Consider the following 22,028-nt stretch of genomic DNA (forward strand, 5'->3'; position numbering starts at 1 on the left):
CATACCCAGGTCTACTTCGTTAATAGTATAATAACTATTAGGGTATAATAATAAAAGTGAACTCTAAATTCCGATTTTCCAATGTTTAACAGCAAATGTACAATGGTGTCTGCTTTTATTCAAAAATCAGATAATGTGTGATGTAACATGCACACTCAGCCGAGCCACTTTTTCGAGAAAGACTACTAAACTATATACGCTATCCTTTTAGCTAGACGTCACACAGGTCTGCCTTCACTAGTGGGTCCAAGATCGTCACAAGGCATAATATTGAAAAGCGATTCTACCATGGTCCACTTGGCCTGTACTCTGCGTCATCAAATTCAGCTGAGCTGAACTACACACATATTTGTGCAGAAACGATATGTTTCAGCCGGAGCGTACATATAGGAGCGTCGATCATTGTCACATTCGTAGACGACTGCAGCTACGTACGTGAGCTAACTATACACGGCGGTGTTCAAGGCTTACTAGGGATCCAGAGCTATTTACGCACACATGTAGGAGTGATTATGCCGGTGACAATCTTTGCTGGATAGTGTTATAGAAACCTTGAACCTCGCATCCTTCTGTTGACAACCTAACTAGTCGGTGGTGACCCTAATAGTATTTATTAACCCTATGGTTACTTCTAAAAGCCTCGGAGAATCCCAACTAAGAAAGATCCATTACATGTTTGTTACATACACCCTCAATTTGAACGACTGCTACGGGGGTGTGTCTACAGAATCTTCATATATGGTGCCACGTTCGCCACACAGTATACTGCGCCTATGTAGGGATCGTTCAGATGAGCATCTCCCGCAGATGGTAACATTCCAAACAGTACTTCAGTAATTAACGTTCACTGTAAGCAAATTGTAATGAAACGATGATTAACACGCATTGCTAGGTGTGCATAGGTGTTATACCCGGACTGCGGTATGCCCCCCCTTGCTCGAGTATCCCAGCCCAGTGACCCTCGAGGAACCAAAAAAAGAAAAGAAATTGTTTAAGGTGGTTGCTCATATTCCTCCTTCAGAAATGACTAGATGTGAGCTGGAGATATATAAAGAGACCGATGAAAAGCACTGAGATAAGATGAATTTCCATCCTACGCGACCAATTTTCAGCCACCCAGCATCTGCTAAATTACTAGTGGATTTTCGTGTGAAAATAAATTTCGCTACATTAAATTAGAAGTTCTGCCCAGATGACTCCGTCAACCCGCGAGCCCATTGCTGTTGTTGGTATTGGCTGTCGCCTTCCCGGGGGCATCACCACGACAAAGGATTTCTGGGACGCACTGTGTCGAGGCAAGGATATGGTGTCTGAAGTTCCGAGTGATCGATTTCATGCCATCTCCTTCCATGATGCCGATTCACGAAAGTACGGAACAATACGAAATTGTAAAGGGGGTTTCGTTGATGACATTCAGTCGTTTGATGCTGAGTTCTTCGGTTATTACCCAGCTGAGGCATCCAGAATCGACCCGCAGCAGCGGCTCGCTCTGGAGGCAAGCGTTCATGCGCTAGAGGACTCCGGCACTACGCTGCAGCATATTGCCGGATCGCAAACAAGTGTGTTTATTGGTACATTTATGTCCGACCACCTTTGCATTCAGACGGCAACAGGGCAACGAGACAACATTAGCCCCCATGTGGCAATGGGCTCTTCAGGCTGCTCGATCGCTAATCGGGTTTCGCATCGATTGAATCTACATGGTCCGAGCATCACTCTGGATACCGCCTGCTCGAGCAGCCTGGTCGCGTTACATCTTGCGTGCCAAAGCCTATGGACGCAAGAGAGCGAGGCTGCTCTCGCTGGCGGTGTCAACGCCATTCTCCGGCCCGAGTCCACGATATTGATGTCCAAGGCAGGTTTCCTCTCTCCAGATGGTTCTTGCAAATCTTTTGACGCAACAGCCAATGGCTACGTTCGCAGCGAAGGCGTTGGAATGGTATTCTTGAAGCCTCTGAGTCGAGCGATCCAAGAAAAGGACAGAGTTTATGCTTTGGTTCGCAGCTCCCTTGTGAATCAAGACGGATACACCGCAGAGGGATTCACTGTTCCCAACCTCACAGCGCAGGCCGCATTATTGCGCTCAGTCTATGCACAGTCCGGGATCGACCCGGCCAAGGTCCATTATGTAGAAGCTCACGGGCCGGGAACCTCAGTCGGCGACCCTATTGAAGCAAATGCCCTTGGAGAGCAGCTTGGACAGGTGCGATCCGAAGATGAGGATTCCCTTTGGATAGGATCGGTCAAGGGCAACTTTGGTCACCTCGAGGGAGCGGCTGGAATTGCTGGTTTCATCAAGGCTGCATTGGTCACCTTTTACGGTGAGATTCCTCCGCAAGTGAACTACAGGAATCCCAATCCCGCAATTGACTTGCAATCTCTTCGACTTGCGATACCAACCAAGATGATACCCTTGACCCCAGATCGGCAACATAAGCTATGGATTGGTGTCAACTCGTTTGGAGCGGGGGGGTACCAATGCGCACGCTATCCTTGAAGAGGCACCCGACGAGTCTTGTAGCTCCTCCCCTCCGTCAGAACATAGGCCGCGTATTTTCGTGCTGTCTGCAAGGTCGCTGTCCGCGATGGAACAAGCCGCTAGAGATCTTGCTTCTCATCTGCGACAGCAGCAGCCCGATCTAGAGGATATTGCGTACACGCTCAATATGCGCCGAACCATCCATAACAAAATCTCGCTCATCCCAGCAGTCGGGCTTGAGAACTTGTGCTCCAGACTTGACCAGCTGGCCTCCCACCAGGCAACCAAGGAAATTTTGACACTCCAGTGGCGATCGGGCAGTTCCCCTAAAACGGCCTTCCTGTTTTCTGGTCAAGGTGGCCAATGGCTCGGAATGGGGATGGCCCTTGCAGAACAAGAACCTGTGTTCCGAGAGTCCCTAGCTGCCTTTGATGATATTTTCATCGCACAAGGAGGATTTTCGATCCGTGCAGAGATTTCACCTCGCGGTGATGACCCGGCACGGCTCAACAATACCACTATAGTTCAGCCAGCCATTGCAGCCATTCAGATTGCCTTGGCGAGAATGCTGATTTCGTATGGCGTTGCACCAGATGCCATCGTGGGCCACTCCATTGGCGAAGTGGCAGCTGCCCATATCGCCGGTGCACTGAGTCTCGAGGAAGCCGTCAAAGTGATTTATTTTCGGTCACAGATCCAGAGCCAAGCAGCAGGCGTCGGGGCTATGTTAGCCACTGGTATCTCCTCTAAGGAAGCGGAGCAAATGATTCAACGACGCCAGATGGGGGGTATTGTGGAAATTGCAGCTTTTAATGGCCCTAATATGACAACACTCACTGGAAGTACAACGGAACTGGAGCAACTTGCCAGCGAGCTCGAGGCTCGTGGTGCTTTTGCTCGATTCGTCAAGGTGGATGTACCCTATCACAGCCGCTTCATGGATCCCCTTGAAAATGACCTCATCGCAGCCCTATCGTCGGTTCAAGGAAAACAGACCGATGTCATCCTTTACTCCACTGTCACCACGTTGATCGAATCAGGAACCCATTTGACCGGCAAGTACTGGTTCGAGAACGTGCGTAAGCCAGTTCGTTTCTTTGAAACTGCAGCAAGAATGCTAGAAGACGGCTGCAATTTTCTAGTCGAAATCGGACCACACCCTGTCTTGATCTCTGGAACCCGTGAAATTGCCGAATCTACCAGGTGGCCGGTTCATATCCTTCCAGCTATGGTTCGGGGCAGTGAAACCGAGCCCGTCTCATGTCTCATTGGAGCCGCATATACTATCGGTGCGGGTGCGGATCTTCAGTTGTTCAATGGTGGGGAGGGCGTTTCATAGATCTTCCCTTATACCCTTTCCAACGTGAGCCCTACTGGTTCGAACACCCGGAGGCTCAGCGGCGCCGTCTTGGGCAATCCAAACACCCGTTTCTTGAAGGCTGTACTCGTCTGACAGATGATAGTCGTGGCACGGTACGGCTCAGACTAAGCACAGGCGTGTCCCCCTTTCTATCTGATCATGTCGTAGATGGGGCAATGGTATTTCCAATGACAGGTCATGTGGAGGCCGCGTACCTGGCTGCCAGGGAGCATCTGCCACACATGAAAGTCTGGCTGCAGGACCTTCGATTTGAACATCCCGTGATTCTGGTGACTGCAGAAGATTTCGCTCCAGATGTATTGCTTGAGATTACATCCCCTGCAAACGACTTCGTGATAAGTTCTCGTCCCGCAGACTCGACCGCCGAAGCGGCATGGAAGGTCTGTTCTCGTGGACGCATCAATGCATTCGACCAGCGATCGCAGACTCTCCCAGAGGCACTAGACAGCGTAAGGTCTCGAGTGCAGACCGGAACCGAGGTAGATTGTGAAGGTTTCTACTGGAAGATGGAACAGTCAGGTCTTCGTTATGGTGATGCATTCAGATGCGTTCAAAACATGTGGCGGCTAGGGGACGAAATCTTCTCCTATGTGAAGCTCTCCTATTCATTGCATGCGGAGGCAACATGCTTTAGATTTCACCCGGCGCTATTGGACTCTTGCTTGCATACGGCATATGCTGACCAGCACCATCACGGCGAGTCCCGCTATGTTTACTTACCTTACCACATTGATCAGCTAGAGATTTTTGAAGCAGAGGATGTTACAGCAGCGTTCGTACACATACAGATGAAGCACCACGATGATATGTTCCTCCGCTCTGATGCATCAATTTACGGTGAGAGTGGGCAAATACTAGCCGTGGTAACTGGAATCACAACAAAGCGCATTCGGGGATCACGTCTGCCACGACTGCTGGAGTACCAAGTCTGTTTCCAGCCCGAGTCTCAAGAGCGGCTGAGTAGCGTAGAGGCGGACTTCGAGAACGTGTTGATCCTTGATCCACAGACGGGGGAATTTGACTGGCAATCTGTCATCCAGAAAACGTTTCCACACGCACAGATCCATCAGAGGGCCCTTGAGCCAGTCGACATACCCTGGAAGTCGGCGGAATGGGGCTTTGAATTGGACCGCCGAGTACTTGTCATCGTTCCGGCGTTCATGTCTGGGTCACGCTGCCGGGAGCTTCATAGTGCTGTGGACATGGTTATGAAAACGCTCCTGCGCGTCGCTTCGTGGCTTCATGAGAACCAAGGCATACCGACAATTGTGATTGTAACCAAAGGAGGCTGCATGACGCCAAGCGATTTGCAATGCGACCCCCTTTCCTCGTCGGTCGAAGCTGCTGCGCGAGTCATGGCGAACGAGCTGCCGCGAGTACGAATCCGCTGTGTAGATCTTGCCCTATACCAGTCTGAACAGCACATTACATTACTTGAAGAAGAGCTACGCACGTTTCGTCTCGGCAACCATGAGAGCGTGGTGGCTATACGACCAGAAGGCCGGTTCTTCAGACGAATCGTGGCCGTGGACACCGAAGAGGAGGAGAAACGGACGCAAATTCTCCTCCCTGCAAGAGGAGGAAAGTATTTCTCAGAACCCGATCCCAACGGGTCCCTCGATAATATCGTCTTGCGGCAGCAACCTCGGGAAAATTTGGGTCCAGATGATGTTGGCATTGAGGTACACGCAGCCGGGATTAATTTCAAGGATATCATGAATGGATTGGGCCTGCTTAGCGAGCGAGCAATCTCCGGTGGGCTAGCAGGTCAGAAGCTGGGTCTTGAGATCGCGGGTCGAGTTATGATGACCGGAGAAAATGTCCAAGACATCGACATCGGCACTTCAGTCATGGCTCGAGTATCGAACGGCCTTGGAGGATTTGCAATTGCTCACCGCAACCTACTCATGCCCATCCCGTCGTCTCTGGAATTTTCTCAAGCCGCTTGCCTTCCGGCCGCCTTCATCACAGCATATTATGCACTGGCGTACCTTGGGAGATTGGCGTCTGGAGAAAGCGTTCTCATCCATTCAGCAGCTGGCGGGGTTGGAATGGCGGCAATTCAAGTTGCTAAGCACATAGGTGCCCGAGTGTATGCTACAGCTGGAAGCCCTGCTCGTCGGGCCAGAGTGGCAGAGATGGGAGTGGAAGCAGTATTCGACTCACGGTCTGTCACATTCCATGATCAAGTCAAAGCGGCAACGGGGGGTCAAGGTGTGGATGTAGTACTGAATTCCCTTACCGGGATAATGTTCTCCCAGTCGGTCGCATGTCTCGCTCCGTTTGGCCGCTTCTTAGAGATTGGGAAGACGGATATCTACAGGAACATGAGGCTTGGCCTCGAGCAATTTGGCCAGAATATTTCATTTTTTGCCATCGATGTCGACAGATTGGCTACACAGAAGCCCGATCTACACCGTTGGGTCTTAAATGAGGTTTGTGCGCTGTTCGAGAGTGGTAGGTTAGTACCGCTACCGATCACCAAGTATCCTATCACAGAGCTCTCCACAGCCCTGAAGGCGCTTTCTCGGTCTGCTGTGATCGGAAAGGTCGCTGTGGAAATGCCAGATAATGCCCAAGTTCACGCAGCTCCACTAAGCCGCCTACAGTTGCGGGGGGGACCGAACGTATCTAATCACCGGCGGCGCAAGTGGGCTAGGCCTACACTTGGCCAAACTCCTGATCGAGCGAGGAGCGCGACACATTGTGCTCGTAAGCCGGTCAGGGCCAAAGTCTGCGGAGGATCACGCAATTCTTTTAGATTTGCGGCGTCGCGGGGCCAAAGTGAGGGTTGAGCAGGCAGACGTCACCAGTCTTGAGTTGGTGATGTTGCTCTTCCGCCCTCAAGCCGACTGGCCACCCATCGTGGGAGTTGTTCACTGTGCAGGCATCTTGGGAGACTCTTATGCTCATGACACAACGATGAACCGCTTCCCAAGGCCTTGGGTGCGTGGAATATGCACCTAGCGACGCAATACATGGATCTGGACTTCTTTGTCCTGATTTCGTCCCTGTCGAGTGTCCTTGGACTCACAGGCCAGTTCAGTTATGCTGCTGCCAACCAGTTTCTGGATGGACTGGCACACTACCGTCGGGTATCTGGCTTGCCAGGGCTTTCTCTGAATCTCGGTTTGTTGGGAGAATTTGCTGGCATGTCTCAGAAATCGGCGCATAATGATAGGGTCCTGGAAATCCTGCAGTCGGCAGGGTTGTCGCCCATGAGTATTCCGGCAGTACTGTCCGCTTTTGAGCGTGGCATCCTCCACGATGCTACCCAACGTCTGGCTGCTAGCATTGATTGGTCTATGTTCCTCACTGCGTACCCTCACCTCGCTCACGATGGTGCTTTCCTGGGCTTGAAGAATCAGCAGGCGGAAATTGACGGATCTGAATCCACCCGATCGATTGCCAACCTATCTGGACAAGAGCGGCTGGCAATGATCGCCGATACATTATGCTCCGGGCTCGCCAAAATTGTTGGCGTCGAGCCGAGCCGGATTTCCCTCACGGAGAAAATCAGCCAATACGCATCTGATTCCCTGACTCTCACGCAGCTTCGAAGTGTTATTTTGCGTGAAGTTCGGGTTACGTACCCTCTCATGAGGCTTTTCGAAGGGCCCAGTCTCCTGGAAATTGCGGCAGAGCTTGACGGTTCATTTCAAAGTGGTTCTTCCGAAAACCAAAACCATACTGATGTCGCCAATCGCTTGCCTGAACAAGTCGCCCCTGCAGGGTTGTCGATTTTGTCGAAGTGGTTCATTCGGGGCAACTCAGCCAACAGATCCAGTCCCCGGCTCCTATGTTTCCACTCAATGGGTGTGGGGGCCTCTCTTTTCACACACTTCCTGACGGACCCGCCGGACGGGTTGGACCCAATTGCAGTACAACTGCCAGGTCGAGAGAGCCGGGCCGATGAAGCAGTTGCAACCAGCATGTCAGAGATTGTTTCCGGCATTCTCGGCGAGATGGAGAAGGTAGTGGGAACCCCCCACATTTTCTGGGGTCACTCGTTCGGGGGCATAGTCGCCTTCGAAGTGCTTAGGGCTCTTCGACGACAAGGGAAACCACTCCCACGCCTTTTATTAACCGGAACCATTGCACCACAGCTCATCCAACTTTGGCAGAGACGAGATGTGTTGCTCCAGAGCTTAAGAGAAGACTACAGCCCCGAGTATTTGATGGCTGTATCACGGTATGTAGATGACGCCGACTTTGTCCGCTCGATTCTGCCGTTGATGAGGAGGGACGCACCATTACTGCTAGACTACCGGTTTAGTGAAGATGATCCCCTAGATGTGCCGATCACAGCATTTGCGGCACGTCAGGATGATATGGTATACCGTGACGAGATCGCAGCTTGGAAGAGACATGCGAAGGAATTTGCTTTGATTGAGGTTGATGGAGACCATTGGTTTTTACACCGGAATCGGAAAGTATTGCGGGAGACGTTGGCGACGATGGTAGGCCAGGTGCAGTAGCGACCGTTTGTCTTCTGTGTCGGGAAATACACACGTGCTCTATCCCAGCGTACTGGGTGCAGTCAGGGCTAACTTTATTCGTACCATTAGTTTCAAATTTTGGTAAGTTCCAAGTTCTACTAGTTTCTCTAGCGCATTTTAATCCTAGCATCAACAGTTACTTCTAGCACTCGTACGATCAAACCCTAATTCGTCTCAAATCAGTAGTGTATTTTGATAGAGTGCGACCGGGAGACCCTACTTTTCTTTACTAATCTATACTTAGTTTGATCTATCAGATATAGCCTCTAAATATATATTTTACTCCTATACTATTCTATAATTCTCTAAACCCAGTATTATAGCTACTGACATTACTCGTATGACTTATAAGCTCTTTACTACTTTATACTCTAGGACGTGATGCACCCAGCCCTCAGTGCATCTACTCCGCCCCGGATTGGTCGAGTCGGCCGCGGCCCGACCCTACCTTCCCATCTTCTCTATCATATTATAATTGCTTCTTTGATGGCTGTGTCTAGGAGTAGGGGAATAGGCGGGCATGCCCTCTTGACACAACACAACACGCGTTCCCTACCACGTCCGTGACCGCGTACGCGACCGTATACACTCCTGTGTCTGTGATCCTGTATCCTGTTTGGATATATAGTCGTGATCGCGTTCTTATACTTCACCTATTTGTCTGCTGCAGCTCTAGACTAATCATTTACTTTCCTTTGACTCTTATGTCTGACCGTTTCCTATCTCAAGATAGATCTCTTTACATACAACGCAACGTACTAGATCTGGATCTGTATAAACTGTCGTTATACCGTTATACCCCGTTACCATGAGAAGAGTTTTGTTACTATATAAGGAACTCGGATGACATGGATCATGTAGTATTAGACGAAAGTAACAAAACTAGAGAAGGAAGAAAAGAGAGGAAGCTATCTACATAGTACATGAAGGAATAGGCAGCTGTGGGTCACGTGGTGCACGTGACGGGTGCGAGGATAGGCATATCGTTACAATATTTGCCTATGAGTTACCCAGTAGCTACAGCTTGTCTAGATTTTCAGGGGCGACGGTTTCTAGGTAAGAGAACGGTTTATTCAAGGTGCCGTATGCTACCAACTATTGCCCATAGCACAGTACCGATTCACCAGTTGACCAGTGTCACTATCACTTTACGTTATTACACCAGACACAATATATATCTCTGTCTAGCATTCTAGCCTCTGACCATGCTACCTTCGATTACCGCCAACCAGTTATTTATTCAACTCCCCGAGTATAGGGTGATTGTTTGCCGTAAGTGTCAACATACTATCCAGCTGACTAAGATCATAAGCTATTTGTAGCATACCAACCATCGTATTCCCACCGCCCAGGCGCAGGATATCCAGTGTGAAGGCCTGTAGCGACAACTGTTCAATTGGGGCTAGGCCTGCATGCTGTTTACAATAATCTTGAAGAAGAGTATCTATGTGAGCCTCTACCTGGTTTTCCTGCAGGAAAAGGTTACTAGACACAACGTGATATCTCCACGGGCCTGGGCCCGTTACACCTATTACTTAATTATCTTTATGTCTATCCTCCTCCCCTACCTCAGAGGTTCTTAATTTTCTTATTAACTCTTCCCTGCCTTCTATAGTCCTACTTACCGTACGATATATACTCTAGCAGTAGAATATTACCTATATAAGACTTACTAACCAGATCTACTAGGATCGATAGATCTATACTACGGCTAAGGAGGTATTTCAACAGAAGCTAGTACAGTAGAATCTCTGCTGCTAGGTATATATAATCAACTAATAGCCGGATAAGTATAAATTAATTTATCATATAAGTCTCTAAAGTATAGATACCTAGGCCTAGTATACAGAGTAGCAGAGCTATATTTATTTTGCCCTCTTCTCCTACTACTTTCAGTATAGGATCCCTAAGATAATCTATAACTATTAGACTAGCCAGTAGCCGTATAAATATCTGTACGTACTTCTGCCGATAATAGTAATAATATTATATAGTATAGCAACCTATTAGGAGATCTAGAAGCAGATCTAGATAATCCTATAGATATAGTATCTAGAATTTAGGCTAGAGATTTACAGTAAGCAGAACCTTATACAATATCTCTTGTAGATAGCTAATACAGCACTAAAATAGAGCCGGTTCTACAAGGCCTTTATATATCTACAACAGCAGTTCTGCTAGGTAAATCTATAGCAGTAGGGTCTTGTAATGGTTACTAAGTTGTCAGGCTAGAGACCTGTGACTAGGTAAGGATATCGGATAGTAGAGATCAGATTAGACAGTTGATATACAGACTGATTCTTAAAGAGATTAAGAATCCTGAATACTTGTGGGATCTTAAATACATTAGGGTTCGGGTAGGCCTCGATATGCAGGTGACTCGAAGGGGATTCGGCGTCGGATCGGCGTCGAGTACCTGAGGTGTTGTATACTCGGAATCCCGTGACAGAACTAGTTTGTACCGATAAGTACCTAGCTAACCTTATACAGGACAAGGGCTTAGTTAGCGTCTATAGTTAGTTAGTTAATAGCAGAGAAGATAGTAATATCAGACAGAGGGGTCAGAAACAGAAGATTAGACAGTTAACACTAAAGGTAATAGAGACCAGAGGTTAGAACAGAGAGAAAGAAGAAGATATAGTAAAGAAGTGAAGTTCTAAGAAGAGAGAGAGAAGGGTATTAATATTAAAGAGGATTTAAGAGTATTATATAGTAATTATATAGTAAATAGGGATCTAGACTTTAGTACAGAAAACTATTATTTTTTGTATAGCAGAGCGATACTTTTGTACGAGCAGTAAATATAATGTAGGGACTAAGTAGGTCTAGACTGTAGTACAGGAAACCATTAATATTTATATAGTACTGAAGATTCTCGTGTCGAAGATCTCGGAGTCGACAACCGAGCTTTAAACGCTACGCCATCTCATCGAAGTTGCGCCGGTAGAAGGGGCCCGGTACATCACACGACTGCTCGATGAGTTCGAACACCATGGGCCCAATGGCATCCATAAGTGCTTCGTATTCGAGCCCATGGGTCCAAGTGTGAATCATATGGTCGAGGAGCTGCCCCAGTTCAACCCTCGTAAGTTCGATATGAAAGTTCGCTATCCGATTTGGATGGCAAAGAGCATCCTCAAACAATCCTTGCAGGCTCTAGCATTCCTCCACGAAAATGGTATCGCCCATGGAGACTTCCAGCCGGGAAACATGCTCTTCACTCTGAGCTATATCGACTCCACCCCCGAGGACTCGCTCCGGCAACAGGAAGATGTGCAGACACAGTCTATTTCTCCCCCTGTGGAGAGGCGAGACGGAAAACAAGATAAATGGGGCCGGGCATATCTTTGCGTTGCGCAGCCACTGGCTCCCTTTACCCCCTACACCGAAGGATTCAAGCTCAAATTATCCGATCTTGGTGCTGGTCAGTCCCTCGCGTTGAAATTATTTGTTCCCTTTTCTTGACGAATACCTATACTCATACCTGATTACCCTAAATAGCATATTTCTTTACCAACCCACCAACAAAACCCGTGACTCCACGCGGTCTTCGAGCCCCCGAGTTGGTTCTTACGGGATCTTACAACAACACAGTTGATGTCTGGAGTTTCGGTTGCCTTCTCTTTGAACTTATAACTGGACAACAACCTTTCTGCGTACCCTACTCCGAAATGCAAGATGACGATCATCTTCTCTCCCTGACTTCCCAACTCGGCCCCCTCCCCGAAGACCTCTACAAGCATTGAACAAACTCGTCACTCTATTTCACGCCCGAGGGGAAGCTTTTCAATTGTGAGCTTGGATGAGGCTCTCCAGGAGATGAACCGCTTATGCTCGACCAGCCATCAATGGAAGAGTCATTCGATCAGGCAGCCCCGGAGGTTGGCGAGGAGGAAGCGCGCAAGGTGAAGGCGCTCATTCGATGGATTTTGCAATATGCTCCCGCGAAGAGACCTTCGGCTAGGGAAATCTTAGCTGATCCATGGTTTTGCGAGATTGACGTTGAGAGTGGCTCGCCCAATGTATCTAGTGTCTAATTAGTATCTTGAGTCATCGTTGCGATCCATCTGGCCCGATTGACTTGCTCTACAGAGTTTGGCCACAACTCTAGATATTCGAATATTGGCGCCCAGGAGATTCAAGATCGATCATCATTATCTGGCTGCTAGAATACCGCAGCAAAAATGAATGTATGGAAACTACTACATAGCATCTGAATACCCAACTTCTGGGCCTTCTTGTTACTGTTCATTTGGATTTATTTCCCATCATGGCCCCGTCTAGTATTGTTCCTCGCAAACTTTGCGGTTGGTAGTACTACATACCATTCGTATAGTACGACAAGTCAGTTTAGCCGGCAATTACCCGGCTGCCGTACTTCCCCGCACCTGCCAGTGCGCACTGGCCTCGATATGTCTTAATATATCCAGGTGATCAAGGGGGTACTAGTAGAAGTGATGTGTTTACGACATCGCTACCTACGCAGTGACCTCCCACGGAGCTTCTCCTTGACCTGTGGGGTGGATATTTGTAATCATTTGAAAGTACTTTCATATATCCAGGCATCATAACTTTAAGTATCTACCGCCACTGTCCACATTTATGATTCATTGAATTTCTCAGGCCATCATCATGTCGCAAATCAACGTCGGAATAGTTGGATACGGGAATTCTGCCAAAGTCTACAACCTTCCATACTTGCTACCTCACCCTGAGTTTCAAGTCTACGCTTTTCTTCAACGTTCAGCAGCTCCCTCAGATCTAGCGAGCGCTAAGCCAGGATCTCACTGCACTGTCGACTTCCCACAAGCAAAGCATTATCGAACATCAGACGAGTTTTTTGCCGATGAGGAGATTGAGTTAGTCATTGTTTGCACCCAGTTCGACACACATGCCGAGTTTGCGGGAAAGGCTTTGAATGCAAATAAGCATGGTTGGTATTCTCTTTCTTCATGGACTGGTGGCTACTGACTTTGGCCGTAGTTGTCGTTGAAAAGCCTTTTACAACATCGAGCGAAGAAGCCGACAGGCTTATTGCACTTGCCAAGACAAAGAATAAAGTCTTAACCGTGTATCAGAGTAAGCTTCTACCACTTATTAAGAATTACTGACCTTAACAAAATAGATCGGCGTTGGGATGGCGACTTTCTGACGCTGCAACACATCCTCGACAAAGGCGTATTGGGAACAGTTACAGAAGCCGAAATCCACTATGACTTCGAAAATCCGCCCTGGCTAAGCTATATGACCGCCAAAGGCTATACTCCCGGTGATGGAAATATGTTTGGCCTTGGTACAATTACCACCTACTACTTGAAGCTCCAAGTCAATATACTGATCACCATCTAGGCTCGCATACGATTGACCAAGCCTTGGTACTCTTTGGCAGACCTAAATCTGTTATTGGAATCATGACCGTTCTACGGGGCATTGAAAGTGAGACTGAAGATAGCTTCACTTTGATCCTGCAGTATGATGGCCAGTTGCTGGTTACTGTGAAAACGACAATCGTTACGCCCATGGTGAGCCAGCCAAAGTACCTTATTCGAGGGACTAAGGGGTCATACATGAAGGTAATTCAATACTCTTTGTTGCTTTATTCTGATCCTCAGTCCAGCTGATTGTGAAACTAGTTTGGAACGGATGTACAAGAAGAACAAATCCTGTCGGGGATTCAATCTACAAGCGCAGAATTTGGCATAGGAGACCCGAATGATGACGGTATATTGACTACGTACGATGAATTTGACGGCAGATACCAAACCTACAACTCAAAGGCAAAGAAATATTCCGGAAAATATCCAACTCTGCCTGGAAGGAATCGAGGTTATTATGAAAGCGTAGCCGACGTACTCAGGGGAAGAGCGGAGCTAAATGTTCAACCCGAGCAGTCACGCGATGGCGTCCGTCTAATGGAATTGGCACGGGAATCCTATCTTACAGGCAGGACGGTTCTTTGGTCGTGATTTGGGTCAATTCTACTTGCAGAAGCATAAAGCCGTGGCTATTTAGGAACTTGAACATTCTTTCGGGTTTCCCGTATGAAAGTGCTACCATCGCGCCCGCTGGGTAGTTTGCAATACAGCAAAAATTATAGCAACAATATAGTTATGCTGACAATATTGTCTCCAATATAGTATTTTGAAACAGGGCAGTCATACGATAACATCTCTCCTAATACTATACCGGAGAGAATATTATCAGTATAACTAGGCTATTGTATTCTACTGACTACTACTATTACTACTAACTAGTATTTACATTCGCAAAGCAACACATACCGCCAAAACAACGCGTGCCACCAGAACAAAACCTAGAGATCAGCAAAATCTAGAGATTAGCAAAACCTAGAGAAATACAGTATTTTTGGAAGATATAGTCGTCCTGACTATATTCTTTTATTTGAGGTGTATTGTAGACTTAGTGACGGGCGGGATGGTAGTATTGGCTGTTTTAAGCCAGGACACATATTCTTCGAATATATTTCCATATTTTGCAGAATTATTTGGTTCACAGCCTATCAACAAGGTAGAACTTTTTATCATTCAATTTCAACCTTCAAACTTGGTGATTTAAATTTAAATGACATCTACTAAGACTAAATCATTGTAGCGTTACTTTACCCTTAATAAATAAACTATCCGTGCTTCATTCTGTCTAGACCCCAATGGTATTCGAGCCCTAATGCGTCATCAAAGAAAGATTCGAGGCCACTTTTTCTCCTCGGAATTCTATCCGCGACTCCCCGGTGCTGTTGTCCGGGCCGTTCTGTGGCGCCCCCGCACATTCCACTTTCCCCAGACAACCCAGTGGGACTTCAGAATAGGGAAAATTCGGCATTATTACCTAGATATAGCTTACTAGCCATTGCCTAGATTCACTTCAGAGCTTCACTATATATATTGCCAATATGGCCCAGACTCCATGACTCGGAGCAATCAATACGTTTTACTATATGATCAACATCAAATGCCATAAATTGTCTTCGCACAATTCCTGATAGTCAACACGCAGGAGGTACATCATGGGCCTCGAAAACACACTGAAATCTGTTGGGCCGGAGCTCGCGGCAGCGTTGCCTCAGGGTGATGGAGCCTGGTTCAAGAATTCCCATCTACGGACCCTCAACTACTACATTTTTTCCATGATTATCCTTGCCTCCGCCAATGGATATGACGGATCACTGATGAATGGGCTCCAGGCTCTTCCTCAGTGGCAGAGCTTCATGAATCATCCTTCTGGTTCCTGGCTCGGATTTATCAATGCTGCTCAGAGTCTTGGGGCAATGTGCTCCTTGCCGGTCATTGCGTGGTCTGCCAATAAATTCGGACGGAAGAGAACTCTTTTAGTTGGCTACTTCTGGCTTTGTCTAGGGACTGGGCTCCAGGTGGGAGCGCGAAATACAACTATGTTTGTTATTGGACGACTCTCTGTCGGAGGAGTGACATCCTTCTTTGCAATGCCCGCCGCCCTTCTTATCACAGAAACGTCATATCCAACACATCGAGGCATTGCAACTTCCCTGTATAATACAGGCTGGTATATCGGTTAGTTTCAATTGCGCTCTTGTAAAAAAGGGCGTTTCCAAACTCATTGACCAAACTTAGGGTCGGCAATTGCAGCATGGGCTACATTTGCCTCTCGTAACTACACTGACGGTCAGGCCTCTTGGGCATGGCGAATTCCCTCCGTGCTTCAATTTCTTATTCCACTCTGTGCCCTCCCGGGAGTTCTCATGGCTCCCGAGTCCCCCCGTTGGCTGACCGCCGTTGGTCGCACGGATGAGGCCCGCGCCATTCTGACCAAATACCATGCCGGAGGCGACGCCAACTCTCGCCTAGTAACGTTCGAAATGGCTGAAATTTCCAACGCGATAGAGGCTGAGCGACTGAACGAGACTTCCACTTCATGGCTGGACTTGATACGAACAAAGGGAAATAGACACCGACTCCTGATTTCGGTTACGATAGGCATATATAGCCAATGGAATGGCGTGGGTATTGTCTCCTATTATCTTGCACCAACGTTGGCCGCCGTCGGAATCAAATCAGTGACTCAGCAAACCCTTATTTCGGGCTTTATCCAGATCTGGAACTTGATATTTGCCGTTTCGGCAGCATTTACGGTGGACCGATTGGGACGGCGACCATTGTTTCTTATTTCCTGTATTGGGATGTTGACATGCTATATCATCATATCCGGCCTCTCTGGTTCATTTGATAAGACCGGGGTTGCAAGCATAGGCATTGCAGTCGTGCCATTCTTCTTTCTCTACTTTGGATTCTACGATATCGCTTTCACGCCACTTCTGTATGGCTATACTTGTGAGATTTGGCCGGTAAGCAATTTTCATACCTTTCAATATGGGAATCTTCTGTATTATCTACCTGCTAACTCCTACCTTTTGGCAGTACGAGCTTCGTGCGCGTGGTATAGCTTCAATGACTTTCTCAACTCAGACGGCTCTTTTTTTCAACATCTTTGTCAATCCCATTGCCCTTGACGCCATCGGTTGGAAGTACTATCTTGTTTACGTCGGGATATTGATCATAGTTACAGTCACAGTATACTTTTTCTATCCTGAGACAAATGGACATAGTCTGGAGGAGATGGTCCGTGTCTTCGATGGCAATGATATTGCGCCTTTTCAGTCGAAGTCGGGGTTGGTGGAAGACGAAAAGCCGGGTGAAGTATTGCTGGTTGAAAATGCCTAGCTGTTACACCAATCCAAAGGTAAAATAGGCCAGTCAGGCTCACTTTAGCTTCATTCATTTATGGGTCAACTCAGCTAGTGATAACCTTTGGCCATGTGGTATTTGTAGAAGATGCACGAGTCAGACAGATTAGCTAGTACGTGAAGAATCAGATTTTTGTACATTCCAAAATATTTCCTCGGCTCCACCCTCGAGAGCTATATTGCTTACGCAACTTTTTGCATCCATTCCACCAGCACTCTTGTTCCTTCGTCTATCTTGATTATCTTCCTTAATGCTACTAATCGCTTGTCATTTTTCTTCATCTAGTAACTGGATGTTACTTACATATTATATATTTTGTTTGCTGGCTATCTCGGAGTGGCAACATATTTCGACTAAGTCTTTGAAATATTCAGTTAAGGGAAAGCTGTATTCAAAGGTCCTTTCATTGCCAGTGGATGTTACGTGAGTTCTAACAGGTGGCCTTCGCATGGCTAGCCTTGAAGATCATAGCATATAAGTCTATATCGCTCCTAGCATCCGCAACTGTTGTCTTAGGGATTTCTCTACTCAGAACACATTCATAGAATGCGTCAAATTCCAAATTGTACGCATCCTCGTACGTGGGTCGAATCACTCGCTCCTGAAAGCCACTCGAACCGAAGCTGCCTTCAACCCTCTCGCGGATGGTCAATGTGATTGGTAAGCCCTTTATATACGGAGTTTCGTAGTTGATTCGAACTGTCTTGTCATCGGACAAAACTTCGATGCAGCAGTCGAAGGTGGGTATGCTATTGAATCCAGATTCATATATAACAGGAAACCCGTCGTACTGAAATAGTGCGGTCCAGATGCCTGGCGGTGCGAATGAGGCAGCCAGACAGCTCTTGGGCATCCCGAGTAATTCACGCATTGCGGAAAGATCATGGCTTCCTAGACTATCCCGTCAATTTCACCTGGTCAGCACGCTCTAGTAGATGTAGTTTGCTTCATATTAACTCACCCGCCTAGCAGTATCAAAATCAACTTGGAAAATGGTGTTGCATCCACGCCAAACTCCTTCGTCAAAGCTTGGTCAATTATATCCTCTTTTCGCTCATTTAGGTCGTTGATATCCTCCATGGAAATATCATCAAATCTTCGAGGGAAGGTACCAGATTGATCCACAAAGTCAGAGTTAGGACCGATAATGTCGCGGACTCGAGCATATCGTATATCTTGCATTTCTTTCACTTCTTTGACAGCTTCCAAAAAAGCCAAGGAGTATCTTCGCATATAACCCACGAAGACTTTACCCTTGGAAGATGATTCAGCCTTGATAAGCGCATCGATATCTCGATAGTTTAGAGCTGCGGGCTTCTCAAGCAGGCAGTACTTGTCGTACTTCAAAGCAAGGATTGCGTGAGGGACGTGGAAGGCGTCTGCGCTAGCAATGACAACGACATCAACCTCATCGGAGGAGCAAAGTACTTCAGCATCCCTTGTCGTCTTAGGTGGCCCTTGAGATACTTTGGCGGCGCAGTGCAAGAGGGCCTGCTGAGAGACGTCACAGAGGTAGGTGGTGACAAATTTATCCGACATGTGGTTGAGGTTGGGAATGTGAGCCACTTGCGCTATTTCTCCGCATCCTATTAGACCAACGCGGAGAATTGGTCGCAGGGTGCCACAGGCATGTGTGATTGACTGCGTCAACTGTCATGTCTGCGGGGCAAAAATGGTAGAAAGCAATATGGATATCAATGAAAGAGCTGAAGATAATACAAAGGAACCGAGATTAAATTCAAGTCTCTGCTCATTTTAGCCATATCAATTTAGCCACCAAGTTTTATATACTATTAGAATATGGATCACACCCAGGGGGGTCTGAAAGCATGATTGGTTAAGTGCCCAGGTGGGACTTGGACGGGGAGTTCCGGATGAGAGATAACGTGTTTCATGGGTCGCAGGGCCACCCTAAAACACCATACTAAAAGCGATAAATTACCTGGTGTTAGCTATACTTTTTTCCAAGTTATATCTTATTAAATATTACTTTTGAAGATATAGAACAGTAGATTTTAATTTGAATTATTAATTTTATCAATTATTTTACTTGATTGCCATCAAATACCTCGTTTCTGATGTATTATATCAAAAATATGTATGGTTTACGGTATATGTATACAGAGACAATTTCTTTCTATATTTTTATGATAAGGATATAATAGAGACCATATAGCCTCAATATTAGCTTCGAATCACTATGGTTGTTGAGATATCGAATTGTAATCTATCGCCTTTACTATGGTGTTATAGGGTGGCCCGCTTGCCCGGGTGGCCCTGCGACCCATGAAACACGTTACTAGGCTCTAACGAATGATCCACTACTTCTAACCTATTTCAACCCATTTCTGTACCCCAATACCGACGGCTCGAGTGAATTGCCAAGATTTGTCCCCGCAGTGGCGCGGTAAAAATCCGGGACTCCGCGGTGAATACTACAGTCCGCACTTAGCATTTATTCCCAGGCCCAGCTGCGCACTCCCGGGCTTCCCCTGTCTCCAAAAAAGGTGTCTGCCAGTTGAAGTCACTAGGTTCAGACCAGATTTTCTTTTTCTTTCCATTTTCGGAAAGCATGCTCCAAGATGGACTCTCCGCCAAGCGCTCGCCACGACTCCAATGCCAAAAAGCGATCGTCACCGGATGTTTCCCGGGAATTCTACCCCGCAAAAGGGCCCTAGTAGCCTGCGAGGTATGCCGTAGAAAAAAGTCCAAGTGTGATAACGAAAGGCCGGCTTGTGCAACATGCCGTGACCTAGGTATTGACTGCATCTACCGCGATAAGCGGTCTGATCACTCTACGTGAGCGCTCCTGTCAACATGAAACAACAGCTACATATGACAGCAAACTAAACGAACCTCAGATATGATCTGGCCAGCCTTGAGATCCTGGATAAGATAGGACATCTGACGAAGGTTGTGGAAACGCAGAATTTGCAGATATCGGGGTTAGTATCTAGCTGGCTTGGTGACAAGAATTCTCCGAATGCACTTCCCTTGCTAGGCCCTGTCAGCAACAATGAACACTTGGATGCGTCTGGATCCCGCTCCAACCGGGCTTCTTGTTTATCCGATGACATCAACCTTTGCTGGTCCGGACCTCTAGACGAAGCTACCTTACTCGCGGAGTCACTCACCGTTGCCGAAAAGTACAAAGGGACGTGTGAGGATTTACTGGATTGGCCTATCTTCGAAGGCAAATACGATCGCTCTGAAACAGAGATGTTGATTTTCAATCCGGCTCTAGCCCGTGACAGTCAACAACGTATCCCGGGTTTCTCTGTCGCGGCTGATTCTGACCGACGGTCTGGATATGACAGAGGAATCCGGGAAGAGGACGTCCCGGGCCTCCTTGATCGTTTCCTGGTCAATGTGCACATCAAGAATCCTATTCTAGATACGAATGATACCATGCGTATGGGAAAGGATATTGCTGAAAATGGATTCAAATGGGATGCGCCATCGTGCCTCGTGGTATGATATCTAATTTACATTTCCCGGGTTATATCTACGGGCGCATACTATAACTAAATTTTCTTCATCTAGCTCATCGCAAGTGCTTTAGGGTGCCTGTCCTCTTCATTTACGCCTGGACACATACTTTTACATCAAATAGTATCATCGAATAGTATCGAAGATACAGATGGATATTCCACGGCCGAAAGTTACTATGTCGCTTCACAAAAACGGATGGGGCTGCTTGAAACTTCAATCATCACCTCGCAATGCCACTTCTTATCCGGCGTCTACGAGATGTATTCACTGAGGCCATTGCGGGCCTGGTCATCGTTCAACCGGGCTTGCGTTATGCTTCAGACCTATCTAAAAATGAAGTCCAAGACTTGCACAAATCCTTCTGATGATCGACTAGAACGCCGTCTTTACTGGTCATGCTTGAAATCTGAGAGGTAGTCAAAAACTTACCCTCTCCGCGTTATGGGGATAATCTATTGTCGTGCTAATCTGCTGCCTGAATCAGTGAAATACGAATGGAGATATGTCTTCCACCATCTGGTCTATCTACGATAAACTACCCAGATGCCCTCCCAACTCCTCCCGTGGTAGTTCAAATCCACTGCCGAAGGGCTCGATCGGAGATTCTGAAAATCACACAACGACGTTAAGTGTGGGGCTGGAGCAGAGCTGGTTTTATTATCTTTCCGATATTGCTGTCCGTCGAATTGCAAACAGGATAGTCAATACTTTCTACCAGGGCAGCGCAAGTGTGTGGCTATCAATACCAATTGATAAAATGATACATGCGGCAAGTGAGCTAGAGCTTCAATTAATTCAATGGTAATTATTTGCTCTTGAGCCCGTTCATCTACGATCCAAATCTCACATATCCCTCAAAGGCAGGATGCCATTCCTGATATCATGGCATCGCCGAGTTCCACATCACCAAATGTGGAGTGTGAAGAGCTCTGGCTTGTCCAGCGTCGTGTGCCGGAGCTCTGCATGCTCCTTTACCGCCCATTTCTATACCTTGCGATCCACCAACCGCCATCCTGGCCACACCATACTGCCATCGCATCCTATGTTGAAAACTGTCTCGACGGTTGCATCAAAGGAGCGTTGCAAGGGGTCCAACGGCACCGCCACCATGGGACTTGGTATGTGAACCGAGTTGTATTTTCATATGCACTGATGATTCTTGCAGCTGTTAAGAGCCGCTGCGTGAATGTTCCAACTACATGGAGAACAGCTGTACATACTGCTATGGCGGGGCTGTCGTTTTGGGGAAAGGAGGCGCCAGATTTGGCCAGGGGAAGAGTTATATTAGAAAGAGTTCTTTGCGACATCGAGGAGACCGATGTTGAAACGACTGGAATTTAGCGCAATGCAATATGGAAAATTCATGAATACTCATATTGACTCATTTACCTCTATTGTGTATGAAGTCGGCCATCGACTGGTTCTTGGCTTTAATGGAT

At 47.3% G+C, this 22,028-nt stretch overlaps 10 protein-coding genes across 10 annotated transcripts; 9 read left to right on the forward strand and 1 right to left on the reverse strand.

Moving 5' to 3' along the window:
* Positions 1-1,192: 1,192 nt before the first annotated feature.
* N7509_014034 (uncharacterized protein) lies at positions 1,193-2,497 on the forward strand (the record flags this gene model as incomplete). Its single annotated transcript, XM_056638671.1, has 1 exon — positions 1,193-2,497. The coding sequence occupies one exon, from the start codon at positions 1,193-1,195 to the stop codon at positions 2,495-2,497; it is 1,305 nt and encodes a 434-aa protein (XP_056480660.1).
* An 88-nt stretch (positions 2,498-2,585) lies between these two features.
* On the forward strand, positions 2,586-3,818 carry N7509_014035 (uncharacterized protein; the record flags this gene model as incomplete). Its single annotated transcript, XM_056638672.1, has 1 exon — positions 2,586-3,818. The coding sequence occupies one exon, from the start codon at positions 2,586-2,588 to the stop codon at positions 3,816-3,818; it is 1,233 nt and encodes a 410-aa protein (XP_056480661.1).
* A 209-nt stretch (positions 3,819-4,027) lies between these two features.
* N7509_014036 (uncharacterized protein) lies at positions 4,028-6,655 on the forward strand (the record flags this gene model as incomplete). Its single annotated transcript, XM_056638673.1, has 1 exon — positions 4,028-6,655. The coding sequence occupies one exon, from the start codon at positions 4,028-4,030 to the stop codon at positions 6,653-6,655; it is 2,628 nt and encodes an 875-aa protein (XP_056480662.1).
* Positions 6,656-6,817: 162 nt separating this feature from the next.
* On the forward strand, positions 6,818-8,338 carry N7509_014037 (uncharacterized protein; the record flags this gene model as incomplete). The annotated part of the gene is made up of 1 exon (XM_056638674.1): positions 6,818-8,338. The coding sequence occupies one exon, from the start codon at positions 6,818-6,820 to the stop codon at positions 8,336-8,338; it is 1,521 nt and encodes a 506-aa protein (XP_056480663.1).
* A 3,054-nt stretch (positions 8,339-11,392) lies between these two features.
* On the forward strand, positions 11,393-12,105 carry N7509_014038 (uncharacterized protein; the record flags this gene model as incomplete). Its single annotated transcript, XM_056638675.1, has 2 exons — positions 11,393-11,783; positions 11,861-12,105. 2 exons carry the CDS (start codon positions 11,393-11,395, stop codon positions 12,103-12,105), a joined length of 636 nt encoding a protein of 211 aa, XP_056480664.1.
* Positions 12,106-12,207: 102 nt separating this feature from the next.
* Positions 12,208-14,325, forward strand: N7509_014039 (oxidoreductase; the record flags this gene model as incomplete). Its single annotated transcript, XM_056638676.1, has 6 exons — positions 12,208-12,381; positions 12,983-13,292; positions 13,343-13,438; positions 13,485-13,652; positions 13,709-13,932; positions 13,993-14,325. The coding sequence occupies 6 exons, from the start codon at positions 12,208-12,210 to the stop codon at positions 14,323-14,325; spliced, it is 1,305 nt and encodes a 434-aa protein (XP_056480665.1).
* Positions 14,326-15,383: 1,058 nt separating this feature from the next.
* On the forward strand, positions 15,384-17,073 carry N7509_014040 (general substrate transporter; the record flags this gene model as incomplete). Its single annotated transcript, XM_056638677.1, has 3 exons — positions 15,384-15,906; positions 15,967-16,697; positions 16,771-17,073. The coding sequence occupies 3 exons, from the start codon at positions 15,384-15,386 to the stop codon at positions 17,071-17,073; spliced, it is 1,557 nt and encodes a 518-aa protein (XP_056480666.1).
* Positions 17,074-17,527: 454 nt separating this feature from the next.
* On the reverse strand, positions 17,528-18,747 carry N7509_014041 (Gfo/Idh/MocA family protein; the record flags this gene model as incomplete). Its single annotated transcript, XM_056638678.1, has 2 exons — positions 17,528-17,993; positions 18,059-18,747. The coding sequence occupies 2 exons, from the start codon at positions 18,745-18,747 to the stop codon at positions 17,528-17,530; spliced, it is 1,155 nt and encodes a 384-aa protein (XP_056480667.1).
* Positions 18,748-19,713: 966 nt separating this feature from the next.
* On the forward strand, positions 19,714-20,574 carry N7509_014042 (uncharacterized protein; the record flags this gene model as incomplete). Its single annotated transcript, XM_056638679.1, has 3 exons — positions 19,714-19,786; positions 19,854-19,896; positions 19,959-20,574. The coding sequence occupies 3 exons, from the start codon at positions 19,714-19,716 to the stop codon at positions 20,572-20,574; spliced, it is 732 nt and encodes a 243-aa protein (XP_056480668.1).
* An 897-nt stretch (positions 20,575-21,471) lies between these two features.
* N7509_014043 (uncharacterized protein) lies at positions 21,472-21,930 on the forward strand (the record flags this gene model as incomplete). The annotated part of the gene is made up of 1 exon (XM_056638680.1): positions 21,472-21,930. One exon carries the CDS (start codon positions 21,472-21,474, stop codon positions 21,928-21,930), a length of 459 nt encoding a protein of 152 aa, XP_056480669.1.
* Positions 21,931-22,028: the final 98 nt, after the last annotated feature.

Source organism: Penicillium cosmopolitanum (assembly GCF_028827165.1).
Source record: "Penicillium cosmopolitanum strain IBT 29677 chromosome Unknown utg000013l:1.0-859999.0:1.0-860633.0, whole genome shotgun sequence".
Lineage (NCBI taxonomy): Eukaryota > Fungi > Ascomycota > Eurotiomycetes > Eurotiales > Aspergillaceae > Penicillium > Penicillium cosmopolitanum.